Source organism: Stylophora pistillata, chromosome 4 (genome assembly GCF_964205215.1).
Source record: "Stylophora pistillata chromosome 4, jaStyPist1.2, whole genome shotgun sequence".
NCBI lineage: Eukaryota > Metazoa > Cnidaria > Anthozoa > Scleractinia > Pocilloporidae > Stylophora > Stylophora pistillata.
The window spans coordinates 11,077,184-11,092,043 of record NC_142522.1 but is presented as its reverse complement, the minus strand read 5'-3'; the positions used below and the strand labels follow the sequence as shown (position 1 = coordinate 11,092,043).

Genomic DNA, 14,860 nt, shown 5'->3' with positions numbered 1-14,860 from the left:
AAGGCTGATAGTTTCTAAAGAAACTGTTTGGGGCTGCGTCGATGGGGGTAACGAAATAATTTGAATATACCAACAAAGTTGAAATGGCAAATTGGCCACCGTTACGATTATAAAAGCTGACGTTTCGAGCATTAGCCCTTCGTCGGAGCGAATGACGTCGTCATTCGCTCAGACGAAGGGCTAACGCTCGAAACGTCAGCTTTTATAATCGTAACGGTGGCCAATTTACTATTTCAACTTTGTTGATATATTCAAATTATTGCATTGGTACAAGTTCGTTTACGTAACGAAATAATTTGAATATATCAACAAAGTTGAAATGGCAAATTGGCCACCGTTACGACGAAGGGCTAACGCTCCGACGAAGGGCTAACGCTTGAAACGTCAGCTTTTGTAATCGTTACGGTGGCCAATCTACCATTTCAACTTTGTTGATATATTCAAATTATTTCGTTACTCCCACCGACGCAGCCCCAAACAGTTTCTTTCGAAACTATCAGCCTTTATTCGTTTACGTACATGTTCACCGTCCAAAATCCTTATATAACATGAACTGCATGTGGATAACACAACTGAACTGAAAAATGTTGTGTATGTGTCTGCGACTTCTGAGAAACTGGAGGTGCAATTTTTTTAGCAATCCGCCATTTAAGTTTTGTTTTGTATGGTTTCCGGCATCACCCAATTTAAGTTGATGACATGCGCAGTTAATAAAATGCATGGTCGCTTTTTTGTACAGTGTAAACTTTTAAACCCAACTCAAGTGTGTCTATTTCCAAAATGATACCGAAAAAAAGACGAAGTTTGGTTGTCTGTCACAATTTATTGCATAAAAAAAGTCACTTCTAAGAAAACATATGTGCATTTTCCAAACTGTTGCAAAGTGTTTCGACTGTATTGGGAATGAGATGATCGATAGAAAAAAAGGAGCGAACTGTTCCTGTAGTTCGTGAGGTATTTTTAAAAGAATTTCAAAGAGCACTCGCTTACAGCTCGACCTACACGTATAACGTAAACTTCAAAACATCCATCGTGCTCATCACAATTCACGTTTAAACTTGTGTTCATGTGTTTTTTCTGTACTTGTTATACGCAGCTGATCTGCGAGACAAGGAAGCAAGTCTACAAGTAGAATCAACACAACTGGCCGCAGCAGAGATTGAGAGATTAGCAGAGGATAAACAGAGGCTAGCTGAGCACCTACAACAACAGGTACTTGCCTTGCCTCACTTTTTTGTCCTATTTTTGTTTTTTTTTTTCGTTTCTTCCTTCTCTTTCATAGCAATGCTCTGATATTTTTTCACGATTAAGACTCATTCGTGTCTCTGTCTTGTCACGCATCGACATCACAAAGCGATATACTGCTAATACAAACGACTCATTTGCTACATAAATAACCAACAAACCAAAAGACCAAGAGAACAAACTGACCTTATCGAGAGATCGAAGGTTACAACCGAACTTCACTTTTTGAGTCTTACGACAAAACTGACCAGTCAGTTTCCGCGAATCAGACTGAAAGCAAATAAGTGACAACTAATTATTACTTGATTCTGATGATGACTCCTGCTCAGGTTGTCACAGTCTTTTTCATGGGTTGTCTTCGACCTAATAATCACTCTAAACGATCGATTACGCGCGTTTTCTTTTTCCTACACGTGTATGAATCTTCTACTCTGTCTGCTCGTCCTTTCATTTAGTTTTCATCAGATCTATTCCCATATTATTACAAAGATTTATTGATGCATGCATTTTTATGTCTTTTCATAGGGTAGAGAAAATGCAACACTCGTGAGGTACGTTTTGTAGTTAAAAAGAGCTATTTGTCCAGTCTTCAAATGTCCCTGTGCATGGCGTACACTTCTGGTCTTAACAGTGCACAATATTCATCATCAGAGGTAGACTGGGGACCAGTCGTTATTTATCGCTGAGGGGTCGGAGGATTTTTGTTTTCGGCGGGGGGGGGAGGGGGTGATCACATATTTTTCAAGGGGAACGAAGGGTAGGGATCAGTCGTCACCAACAGAGTCTAAAGGGAGACTATAGAAAATTGACTGACAATGAGGGGGAGGGGGGGGTCCTTCAAAATACTGATGCCTTAATGGGGGATCCGGTAAATTTTATACTGATACAACCAAAATCTTTCGACACTCCTCTCCCCCCCCTTCCCCATGACCCATCAGGCGATAAATGATGACTGGTCCCAGTAGAGGCTGCCATTTTACTCATGCAAGAAATTTGTTACTGCGCTCCTCAACAGTCGATCTTTTAAGTTCCATATGAATCACTGAAATGCGTTTTTCCGCTGCCGTCCATCATGTTGCGGACCTCTCAAAGAAACGTGGGGAGGGTTCAGTAGGTCACGCTTCGAAATTGTTGTTGAATCTCAGTCTCGAAGTTTGCTTGGCCATGGAAAGGCGCAATAACCATTGTTTATTTATGAATGCCTTCCTTAGGGAGCAGGAGAAATATTTACTGAGAATACAGGAGCTAGAGACAGCTTTAGCCCGTCTGGGTGAGGAGTCGATCGATAAAGCCACTCTCTTGGAAAGTGTTCAGAATGACAAGGAGACCATCAGCAGGTCTGTAGACCGATTTTTTTTTATTTTTTTTTTATTTATTTATTTATTTTTTTTTCTTTTTCACAAACCCTTTCAGTGCCATGATCTCATTAGTAATTCTCCTCGCGGTCTGCCATGCAGTTCTTATGATATGTCAGTAGGAGGATTTTGGTATTGGATCAACTGATAAGCCCCCGATTGATATTTCTCTGTATTCTCGTCAGTTGTCTGCTTGACATTGTATCGTTTGTGTTCTCAGCAAGAGAATAGGTAGCAGTAATTGGTCTAAAAAAGCAGCTACTGAAAAGATTTAGTCAACACTAGTTCAAATATGACAGTCTAAAATTGTTGATATTCACATTAGTATGTATAACTAATGGGTAAGTGTAGAAAGCTTCCGCCTTGTTTATGTCTAAATGTTTTGAGTTTCAATCTAAAATCGCATTTTCTCGGATAATTAATTATTACTCACCAAAGTGGAGGTGAATAGCGTTGGAAATTTACTGAATGAGCCGCTAAACGGCGAGGTAAATTTCCTCCTCTTTTACCCCAAATTTCAAGCAGCAGCTACTCATTCATGTTTTGTGCAGGGCTTTAAAACAGAATAAAGAGTTAAAGACCAAAGCGGAAGAATTGGAAGAAAGATTTATAAAAATGGTATGTATTTGTATAGTGGTCAACATCATCAATGATTTCCTTTAACCTTTGGTTTCCTCATACCTCCCAAAATGTGAAGTCATCCTCCATTCGTTCGTCGTCTTCCTATTTTGATCACATCAGGACAGCTTTTTCAACTAAATATAAATGCCGCCTGTCATGAGGAGGTGATCATTTCTCATACACAACTGGGAGCCATGCCAAGCCGACCATGCAGCCCGACCTTTATTATATTAACACGATGAACCATTAGGGTTACAACACTAACAAAACAGCTGAAACTGAGCCTAGATACAGAAGACTGACATGCACGAATAACTGGAACTAAAACACTACTTGAAATCCTTTATCCCTAAAAACATATGGAGGGTGGGTGGGTGGGTGGGGAAGGTCAGGCAATGGCGGAAGGCAACAAAACAACTGAACCTTGAAACGCCATGTGACCTGGAGACCCCCACACACTCGAACCCATTCTCCCAGCTGCGTATGAGAAAAACGTTTTCCGCTTCTTTCGTCCCTCAGCCAGCGGAAAACCAAACTTTGTCAAGCAGTAGTCTGTCCACAGCCTTTTTGCCTTTTTTCCTTTTTATGGTTAAGCCTGTACACCAGAGCGCGCTGAGCATAAGCTTAATCGGAGCCATAAGGCGAACAGATTTGAACCTGAACCACTGTAAATTTGTCTATTTGGCAGAGTCAAGAGAACATGGAGCTCACAACACGTTTGGAAACTGAGCAACATATGGCTAAAGAACTCGCAACAAAACTGAGCGATATGGGAGTTGAACTGGAAGAGTCCAAACAAATGGTAGGTGTCGTCAGGATCTAGTAGTAGGGGAAGGACAGAGAATTAAGGAGACTATGAAGCTCTTTTTGTGAGGAGAATAAACCGCTGTTTACATAGCGCAGCCTACGCTAGACGCCAATATTATTTTATGTAAACGGTATATTTTGACTTGCACAAGTTGCGATTCAGTGTGTTATGTACGAGGGTTTTTAGATCCTTTTGAATGAAACGCGGCTTATTTTCCTTCTGTACATTACCCTAATGTTGAGTTTTTGCTGCATCAAAGTTTCATTACATGAGAAGATATGTCCCAGGCATATACACTGTTAGGTGATACTGAGTGTAAGTGCCAACCACGTTTAGCACACCATTAGAACAATCGAAGCTTAGAAGAAAACATTGTGCTCCTAACCAAGCTGAGATTCGCCTACTTCACAAATTGCTTATTGTTTCTTTTGCTGTATGTAGCTCCTGGTGAGGAATTCTGAGGTTCAGTCACTCGCAGCAGAACTACAAACTGCTAACAACAACCTTAGAGAGGAGGTTAGTGAGTCTGTTCTATTGCATTGGCCATCCCTTTGAATGGTTCATCTCATCCGCCATTTCGTCTTCCCTATCAGGTAATTAAAGGAGAGAGTGTGATATCTTCACTCCGAGATGAACTTGATGTCTCTTCGCAAAAGTTCCTTGATCAGGTTGGTAGCGCTTTGCCACAATTCAAGAGTAACCCCACCCTTCTGAAAATAGCCTTCAGTTGTGCTAAGAATTCGACTACGGCCGCTGCCATTTTGAATGCTGCTTACCATTCTCTTTTTTGTTTCTATCTATTGGTGATCTGTTTAAACAACTACGAGCTACAACAAAGGAATTCTTGACACAGATTATTAGTTCCCTCGATAAACAGACAGCAGCTGTTGTGAGAATCGCGCATCGTGGTTCCCAGTTTTTTAAATTCTCCGGAACATCATATGTGTGCTAACAAACCATACTATTGTAGACTCGTTCTGTGTTGCTAGAAATCGTGGAACCTTTTTAAACACACCGTAGAGATTAAATAAAGATTTTAGCGGCCTTGCTTTCTGGTACGTATTGTAAGTTGCGGATTTGCGTTTTTTTTTCGTTTGCATTTACGGCCCAAGCGTGAAGCGATGAGGAAATCGGACTTCGACCTCGGTTATTGATCCGTAATTTATTTTTCTTTCTCAAGATAACTCATTACTTCTTAGACTGAACCTAATGGGAGCTTGTTGGTGTAATCACAGCGATGATGAAACATCCTTAAAATATTGACCTTGATTACAAGATTATACGCTATCCTGAGCTGTGATAATTTCCTGTAAACTCCTTTGTTGTGCAATGCCGTTCCCCTTGGTAACACGTCCTCATGACGATGTTTAGCGATCTCCTCTAGTAGAAGTAAATTGATATGATTTGGCTCGAGCCATGTGAAGTATTTGACTTAAGTCGCATTCAAAACAGAACTTGGCGCTCGGTGAATTATGTAATGTTATACCCGTCTGTTTGTGGCTTCACCCCCCAACTCCCAATATCTGATTCGTAATTCTCCCCTCTCGCGGCCACACATTTCCTTATAAATTAGTTTCAAGAATTTGGTGTTAGATCAAGATTGTAACCTCCAACTGATAGCTTTGAGCATTCTGATTGTTATATACTGCGTGGATAGTTTAGGGAGAAGTTACGTGTTAATTACTACTGGAAGTGAAAAGGCTGAAATGTTACTTTACACTTATATTCACAGATCAAGCAGAAGGAATTTGAAATCTCTGCCATTCGTGGAGAAATTGATAGATCATCTGAACCATTTAGAGAACAGGTAACTCTGTTTAACCTTTTCACTTTCAAGATCTTCCTAGTAATTCTCCTTACTGTCTGCTATACAAGTCTAATGATGCAAGTTTAGAGAATTTGGTATCGGATTTACTAATAATCCCCTTATAGATATTTTTCTTTTTTCTCATTATTTGTCTGCTTGCTATTGTATTGCTATTGTTAGGAGGAAATCTGTGTCGGTGACTCAGGAGATAAAGGGTTAACTGTGACATTTCTCTCTCATTGATGAATTGAAACATTCTTTGACACTACTCGGTGAAGTTATACGAATGCTGTGAAACGAAATTATTTGTAACTCCAGCTCGGAGCGGTAATGAGGAAACGGTTTCGTTTGATGTGTGGAACATTGTAACCAGATTTGATACAAAGTAATTAGTCTGCATTTCCCGGCGTTCTTGATAACTTTTTTGGGGATCTTCGTTTGAAAAGATGACATCTGGCGTGGTTGATCAGTGAGAAAATAATATTGGAGGTAACATAATTTTCTTTCCTTCTTGATGGTAGCTGGCCAAGAAAGAATTTGAATTGGCCACTCTTAAGGAAGAGCTAAGCCAATCAGAGGCGAGGCTGACTGAACAGGTAGGTCATCTAATAGCACGTAGGTATCTGTAATTAGTAACGTACCAAAAACAAAAAAGCCAAAAGCAACCTTCCCAGCCTGCAGTGCAGGCGTCCTATTAGGGCGCGTTAACGTTACAAGTTCGTCAATATTTATTCGACCGGCCATGTTTGATTTAGAGTTAGAGTGAATGGTGGGGGGAGTCTGGGGCGTAGAAAGGCGACAAGATTTTTTTTTGTTGCACCATATACCTTCCCTCTTTATCCTTTTGACCGTCGCTCACCCCTTAGGTTACATATTTTTTTATCCCCTCCACCTTCAGCGGCTGAAAAAATCAAAGATGACGGCTATAATTGTTACCGAGAGAAAACTGAGCTTTCGCCCGCCAAAAATTACGCCTGCTCTGCAGGCTGCACTTGGCCTCGTTCCAGGGTTGACGCGTGAAAAGTGAGCTCGCCAAAAAAAATTGTCAATGGCATTTCATCTAGCTTGATGAACTTTAAGTTGATGGTTCGGCCTAAAATACCATCTTGAAACTTAAAAACTTCGGTTTTCACGTTTAGTTCCTTTTGAATGAGGACAGTCAGACGAACAAGAATGAGGCTGAACTTGCGAGCAGTTTACAACAAGAACTTCGGTTAGCTCAGGTAAATGATCAACCGAATGGTCGTTGGTAAGCTTCTAAAACCTAGTGAATCAATAGTGAACTACCTTTAACATCCGTAGAACGACGTATAATCAAATGCAGATATATTTTCTGTTAAGAAATTTCAGTGGCAAACAGTAAGACATTTTTTTTTTTTTTTTTTTTTTTTTTTTCACATCAGTTTTTCCGCCGTTTGCCAAGATTTGGTAAATGGTTTTTAAATTTTCGTCCAGTTTCGAGCTTGGATTGTCTATCCAGAGCTACGGAGGATGAAGATAATTTGCCGGTTGTTATCGACAAGTTGATCATGTTAATTGGCCACCATAAAGAGTTTCAAAGCTGATGTTTCGGGCGTTAACTCTTCATCACAGCGAAGAGGAGTAAGAAGTCGAGACCGCACTGGTTAGTGTACACATTAGCGTTCTGAAAGCTTGAAATGACAACAAATTGGTCATTCGCTAGTGCATGCGTTGTCGGCTGCTTACGACACCGTGGATCATACACTTTCGTTTCTACAAGTTCAGGATAACACTGAACACTATTTTACTGACTTGTGATGTTAGAAAGGGATTGGCACCGGGAGGGGAGGAGAGCGTAGTGTAGGATGTTTCCTGCAATGGAAGAGTATTGCATCCAGAGGGAGTAGCTCTGCTCTCAGTCTTTCTGTGCTTCCGAAACCGGTGCCAACTCCGGAAGCTATACGAATCAGACTTTTATGGAGACGTTGCACTAAGGTGATGATTACTTCGGTTTCCGTTTAGGAATCGATCAGGACATTAACAATGGAAAATTCCCAGCTGAAGGCAATGTTATCGAGTATAGAGAACCAGAGCAGCATGGAGCCGTCACCCGGCGAGAGTAAGTTAACTTGTGACTTTATACAATGGTAGTAGCCCTAATCTTTGGTCGAGCTTCCGATGATAACAGGAAATGGCGGATTATTAACCTGTAACTCAGGGGGGATCAGCATGCAGTTTCTTCTTACGATAACAGCGCATTATCAGGAGGTGGTAAGAATAGAAAAACTTATTAAAGTAAAGGTATTGTCTTGTTTTACCATGAAATACACAATACCCAGGAGGGAGGGAGAGCTGCAAATAAGATATTGGTAATTAAAGGGTTACACTTCTATACGCAGGTTCAGATGACTTAGATGACCCAGCAGTGACTCACACAGGTCACATGGACAATGAAGATGGTGCCCTTAACATCAAGAAGCTTCCTCCTGACGAGACCTCGATACAAGCCCTGAAGAAGACATTGGAGGAGTCATCTCCATACATGAATGGAGATGTGAGCGAAGGAGAGAGTCCTGTGGACACGGACTCCAGTGAGGATATGAATATGGCACCCAACAACAGCTCCCCGCTCCCTCCCCCACCATCCAAATACACCAGCAGAGAAGACATGGTACGTATAACGCGTATTTTACCACAATTGGCAGTAATGTCGCAAATCGACAGTGGTTTAGTGTGGTCTGTACTCTTTCGACAACTGACAACGATATTCGTTGTAAACACTGTCGACGTATTAAAACTAAAGCAAACGGAGGAGGGGGTAATAGGATGCAAGCTCCCACTATTTTTTTTTTTTTTTTTCAAGAAAAATTGAGTAGAGCGAAAGGGGATACTTTCGCAAACCAATTTGTGAATCCTCTCCTTCCTCGCATGCCATTTGTGAAAACAGTGAATTGACTTGGCGGTGACTTTGTCTTTATTATGTTTTGCCTCTATTACAACGCCTCGCCAATAGTAGTAGAGTGTCGGTATCTTAAAGGTTGTGAAAGAGGAGGGCAACATTCTCCTTCGAAGTAAGGAGTTCACTATGGCACTTTTAGGCAACTGCTGTCTGGAATAACTACTTAGGCAATGAGAGGAAAGAAGGACGGGAAACAAAGAAAGCCAAGTAGATCTGATTGCGCGAAATCATATGGCAATGCCTCTGTAAACCCCCCCCCCCCCCCCTACAACCCCGCCTCTCTTCTCCCCTCACCCTTCCAACCTCGCATTGGTGAGACCGCTGCATTGTTTCGGTTTAACCCTCTTTTAATTACGATTAGCCTCATTTAGAAATTGAACAAGACTTTTAGAACTTATGTCCTTATGAACCAATTTCCTCATGCCTGTGTTTGAAGGTTGATTCTTTGTCTGCGTCCATCCGACAACTGGAGATGGAGCGAGACCAGCTGGCCGACATTTTGCATCGAACCCAAGATCAACAGGAAGGCGACATGATGAGATTACAACAACACCTGGAACTGCAGCTCAAACAGCAGCTCCAACAACAATATAGACAGGTAGGGAGGGTTCATGTTAAATTAAGTGTGGGAAGTCTTCCTTTCTTAGCGTTTTCCTTTGCGCGAGTCAATGGAAATCAGCGAACAAAGATACTCCGGTGCCGTGAGTTACTTACAGATTCTGCGCTGACAGGGTCTGCGCCGTTTGTGCTGGGTAATTTAAGGGGATTTTGATAAGAAGTTGTAAGTTAGTTATGTCTTGAGGGTAACTAGTGGAGCTCAAACTTCCCTTTTCATTTCCTTTCATTATATTATTGTTTTTTAGCTTGAGTTTTATAAAGGGATTTCCCAACAAAATTTAACCACACATAATCTCAGAATCTGATGGTAACTGAGCACTTCTTTTCTCGAGGATAAGTGTTCTTGACCCACTTGCCTAAACTGATGTGACCCTCTTAGAAACGATCGCTTAAAATAGTGAATCCAGAATGCCACAATCGTTTAGTCTAGTCACCATGCGTTACCGATGTTGATCATGCCATAGTGTGACAATCACCTAGTTTTTAGCAGGATTTAGCGTGACATTTCGGTACTCAGGGTGAACTAGCATAACGTTGTCTAAACTGAACTTTAAGTGTGTACTTAAAACACAATGTTTTGCTTGTTGTGTGACGAATCCTCTCGTGTGACAGGTGAACGAGCAGTTCCAGCAACAACTTCATGAGCAGCAGCAGAAGATTCAACTGCTGCAAGCTGTGGTTGAAAAACAGAAAGAACAGATCGAGAGAAAGGAAGATCCTGAACTACCCAACATTCCACTTGATCAGCTCAGTGATAAAGACATGTCACACGAAGCAATCAAGATGGCTTTCAGCAAACTGCAGGTAATGTTTCGAAGGAACTCCTGAAGGCTTTTTCGTCGTTGAGCAGATTTCAAGTGTTGCTTTTTGTTTATTGGTGTTCTTGTTGCTTGTTAGACAACAACAAGAACAAAGTTTATTTCATTTTAAACATTCGATATTTTGGCAAGCAAACCGCCCTATGGAGTCTCTATCGCGTGATAATAACAGCCCCAAGTTTCTGCTTTTTTTTTTCGACTATTTCGCCATCCTCCCGCCGATTATAATAAGGGGGAAAAAAAACTGATCCTCGTTACTGCAGGTATTTTGCTTCGATTTAGAGAGTATCGTTGTGTTTATTCTCCAAGTCTGTGATGACTATTTAATTCCAGGCGCGGTTCATGAAATTAATGAATGAAAAAGCGTCCCTTATCGAAAGAATTCAGGAACTTGAACATGTCACCATACAACTGTCTCACGAAACGGAGACCATTGGTGAGTACCTCAAACGAGCTCAGTCAAACAAGGACCGGATAACGAAGCCCTTGTGAATTCACTGTGTCTGGTGATGTTGAAGTGTTTTAATTGTGATTATCGTTATTTGGTTTTGTAATACTTAGTTCTTATTAACCGAGCGGGAGGTCCGTATGGGAGAATCTTGACCGAGGTCGCCAGTACAGACCGAACACAGTGAGGTCTGTACCAGCGACCGAGGTCAAGATTCTCCCATACAGACCGACCTAGCTCGGTTAATAAGATGTTTATTATATGGCTGTGTCTTATATGCCAATTTTTTATGTTTTTGTACCTGTTTTTTCTAGACCGGTCAAGATGCCGGTCTAGATAGGAAAACCTAGACCGCTTTTAATACTGATTTCAGCCAATCAAATTCGTGAATTCGGTAGTTCCCAGTCCTTGTGAGACACAGCCATATAATAAAACGGGATAATGTGGATGGAAGGTGGGCTTTTGTGTTTAAGTACGAATACATGTAGGATTTTTTTGTTTTACAGTGACAAGGCTGTGTAAAATCTCAGGGAAACTTCAATTCTCTGCAAAATTCGTTCCTATTCGTTGCCCATAATACTGCTCGTAGCTTCTAATTTTTCTCACCGCGATGCACTGAAAATACCACAATCTAAGCCGGTGAGCACGAAGAGTCCGGCTCACCCCACCTATTCTGGTTTACTTAAACTTTGCTTCCAGTTCCCTCTCAGTTTGCTTGTGTTTACCGTAGAACAATCTTAGAAAACACGCGCCACTTTTTGCGCTAACAAGATGTAGAGCTTAAACTAGTCGCCGAAAGGTCGTCATCTAAAGCCCTCATCTTTGCCGTCACGTGTATTTTCTCATTGACTTTGTAGCGTACTAACCTTTGTACTAGGTAGCTGTGGTGATAACTTTAGTTTTGACTTCTCATCCCAAACTGAAAATTTTCTGGCTTCAATGTATGCAGGGGAGTACATCACTCTTTATCAGACCCAGAGGAATGCTTTGAAGTCTTATTACAAAGATCGAGAGGAAATCATCGCCCAGTTGTCAAGTGAAAAGGCCAACATGCAGGTCGGTGGTACAGAAATAACATTTCTCAGTTCTTAGAGCTTTTGGCCCACATTAGGGTGAAGCCCTTGCCTTCCCCAAACACATCTTTCTGTATTTTCCACAATTTTAATCTGACAAAAAATGTCAAGCATTTGCCATAAGCGTTGGACCAATAGAAATCCTGGCCTCCTGAGCAGATTTTCTTCGTCCTACATTCATGAGTATTGCCATCAAAACAGTCTTCTTCTTTCAACAAAGGAGTTCAGAGTGTACGATTTTTCTCGCTCTAAGTCCAGTCTTGTTAATGCCCCCTTCCCTCCCCCCCAACCACAGGTGACCAAAGTTCATCACCGTACAGGCAGATTTTAGGGAAACTCCTCCTCCCTTAAAATTTTTTCATTTACTTTCTCTTGTTGGATTTTAGGACAAAATGAACCAACTGCAAGAATTGGTCAAACGTATGCTGGAGGAAAGAAAAGAACTGAGAATCCAGCAACATCAGTTACAAAACGTTATAAGCAGCCGGATGGTAGCGCACGAACACGAAGCTGTCATTTCTAGTTATCAACAAGGCGACGAGGTAATCGTACCGCAGGCGGAATTAAGCTTAGAAAGCGAAACGAACAGTCAAAGCTTGGAAGAAAGTGATATGTCGAAAAGCTCAAGCGTTGATGAGACAGAAAACGAACTAAATCTACTTCAAAATGATGAGGAGTTTGATCAAAATGATGGAACTGCTCGTCAAATTCTACAAATTTTAGAACAGTTAGGACCTTCAGAAGATGGTACTCGTAAAGGTTGGATGTCACCTGATGTACGCAGTAGAGAATTCTTACCGTGTCGATCCTGCGGAGGACGCGTCCTTAGATTATAGTCTTAAACAAAATTATTTTAGCTGAAATCATAAGTAATGGGTACAAGAAGTGGTAGCTGAGGTTATGAGTAGACAAAGGAATCTGTCTAGCCAACATAAGTAGGATACACAGGGTTCGCACGGATCATGAAAATCCTGGCCTGAGTGAGTACGAGTGGTGAAAAGGAAGGGAAAGTTACTGAAAAAATATATATTTTTTGAGATTGTGAAGGAAAACTGCCCTTTTTACTTGATCGTTTTTACGATGTTCTGGAGCCAACTTCTCGATCGTAGGACATGGAAAAGGTCTGGGAAAAGGTCCCTGGGAAGGTCTTGGAATTTTATGATTCCTGAAGAGTACGAACCGTGATACAATGAACCTGAGTAGTGGTCAGAAAACGAAGAATGGGTTACTGGCTGTGATCGAAGGCCCATGAACAGCGGATCTCAATCAGTCATTAGGGAACTTAAGCAGTCACGACGGCAACGCCACGGAAGACATCGATTAAAAAATGAGTTTTTACTTTTAGTTAGAATTTCGAAAATGGCTGCATGTGTTTACCGTCTCATAGGGCGCCAGACCTCAAACTCAACATAACGCATAAAAGTAGCGTTGAGTTCCAAATGCAAATTAAAATAATTTGCCGCCGCTGTTTCGGTTCGCAGAGGACGCAAATTTTGGGGATTTCACGTTGTTGTTTTGTAAAGGACGGCTAAGAAATGTACAAAGTTTTAAAATGCACGTGCTGGGCTATTGTTCTGCCAATTAGATCTATTGTTTTTCCACGTTCTCGTTGCCGTCGCCGTCGTGGTTTGCTTAAATTCCCTAATATTAGGGAATTTAAGCAAACCCCGACGGCGTTATGTTGAGTTTGAGGTCTGGCGCCCTATGAGACGGTAAACACATGCAGCCATTTTCGAAATTCTAGCTAAAAGTAGAAACTCATTTTTTAATCGACGTCTTCTGCGGCGTTGCCGTCCTGACTGCTTAAAGTCCCTACTACTATCGCAATGACCGCGGTGCAGCGCATCGTAGTCAGAACATTATTCTGGTTCGCATTAAGGTGGTTTCTTGCACCTTATATTCACGGTGTTCGCAGAAATCTTCGATATTGGACAAGTTCTCTTTTTCTGGTGAGTTTCACCTTTGTATTAACACGACCGCAAGTTCTTTTTTCGCCTAAGTTTGACTCCGAATCGCAGGAACGTTCTTGTTCTCGAACAAGTTCGATTGCTATGTTTGAGTTAAAAAAGTGCGCGCCCTTTTCGAGAGCCGAGTCAGGGTATTGTCGTAGATATGACCCGTCGAAGACACTCGAGAAGCACTGTCTTATCCAATAAACTGAAAATTGTAGACGAGTGCAAGGTGGACAAATTCCAGACAAATTCAATAAAATTTAGCAGTAGAAGTAAAATTTATTTATTGGGAATTCATTTGACCATAAAGTTGGCGTTTTACCAAAAACAAAATCGTCGATATTGTTCGTAAGCATGGGATTCATGACCACGAGTCGGCGGTTGATAGCAAAAGAATCTCTGGATCACCTCGAATTTCTTTAAATTGAATTAAACATATTCATATTTATTCCATGCATTGAGTGTTGCTGCCAGACCTTGTTGAATAGTTGCCAGTCAATGCTAGAATGATCGCAAGAAGTCAAGGGCGATTTCTTTCTTGTATGTTCCTACTCAAAACAATACCACAGTAAATACTAGTCAGAAATCACATGCAGTCCGCATCATGCAGGTTTCGTACACTGGTAACCCCATTAGCTGGTTCGCGAATTTTGCGTGACGTATTCGACAGAAACTGGCAAAGACACGCATGAGTTATGAATTTCTTGTTTGAGTTAGCACTCGTCCAAAACGTTTGAGGAGCATGGAGTAACAGATATGCAGTGCTTGTTCTCAGTTGACACTGTTCTCTTGATGAAGTGACCTTTCCTAAATAGGTTATCACGGTACGAATTTTTTTATACTCTAAAAGAAAGTAGGTCATTCGGGGGAATGTCCACTGTATTCCTTTGGGAAGCAATGCATATCTCAGAGGTGTTCTAAAATCATGAATACATTTAACCAAGAAGGTTGAAAATTAAATTATGATTTTATGGAGAACCAAATAAAGTAGTTTTAAACTTGTTCCATTTGTTTTATTTTTCAGTGTTTTTGGTTTTTTCTGCTGCTTTTTAACGCATTTAGTTTACAACAATGGCAAACTCTCGATAGAAATTTCAAAAGTATTTGTTGGCGTTCTAATGTTATCCTTAAACGGTCCCATAGAAGACTTGTCTTCTTCGCAGCCGTTGTTTGACGCGTTCTCTTCCCAACCAAT

At 41.1% G+C, this 14,860-nt stretch overlaps 1 protein-coding gene across 1 annotated transcript in view; it reads left to right on the top strand.

Annotated features, from left to right (window-relative positions):
- LOC111333058 (golgin subfamily A member 2) overlaps positions 1–14,667 on the top strand; it is a 30,830-nt gene extending 16,163 nt beyond the window's left edge. The window contains exons 20-36 of the mRNA XM_022938580.2: positions 1,097–1,212; positions 1,771–1,796; positions 2,457–2,582; positions 3,152–3,218; positions 3,910–4,023; positions 4,471–4,545; positions 4,623–4,697; positions 5,762–5,836; positions 6,358–6,432; positions 6,976–7,059; positions 7,820–7,916; positions 8,197–8,468; positions 9,193–9,354; positions 9,987–10,178; positions 10,526–10,628; positions 11,590–11,696; positions 12,100–14,667. Of these exons, the coding sequence (XP_022794315.1) occupies positions 1,097–1,212; positions 1,771–1,796; positions 2,457–2,582; positions 3,152–3,218; positions 3,910–4,023; positions 4,471–4,545; positions 4,623–4,697; positions 5,762–5,836; positions 6,358–6,432; positions 6,976–7,059; positions 7,820–7,916; positions 8,197–8,468; positions 9,193–9,354; positions 9,987–10,178; positions 10,526–10,628; positions 11,590–11,696; positions 12,100–12,549 (2,216 nt within the window). The 3' untranslated portion in view covers positions 12,550–14,667. The remainder of the gene's footprint in view (positions 1–1,096; positions 1,213–1,770; positions 1,797–2,456; positions 2,583–3,151; positions 3,219–3,909; positions 4,024–4,470; positions 4,546–4,622; positions 4,698–5,761; positions 5,837–6,357; positions 6,433–6,975; positions 7,060–7,819; positions 7,917–8,196; positions 8,469–9,192; positions 9,355–9,986; positions 10,179–10,525; positions 10,629–11,589; positions 11,697–12,099) is intronic.
- The last annotated feature ends 193 nt before the right edge of the window (positions 14,668–14,860 follow it).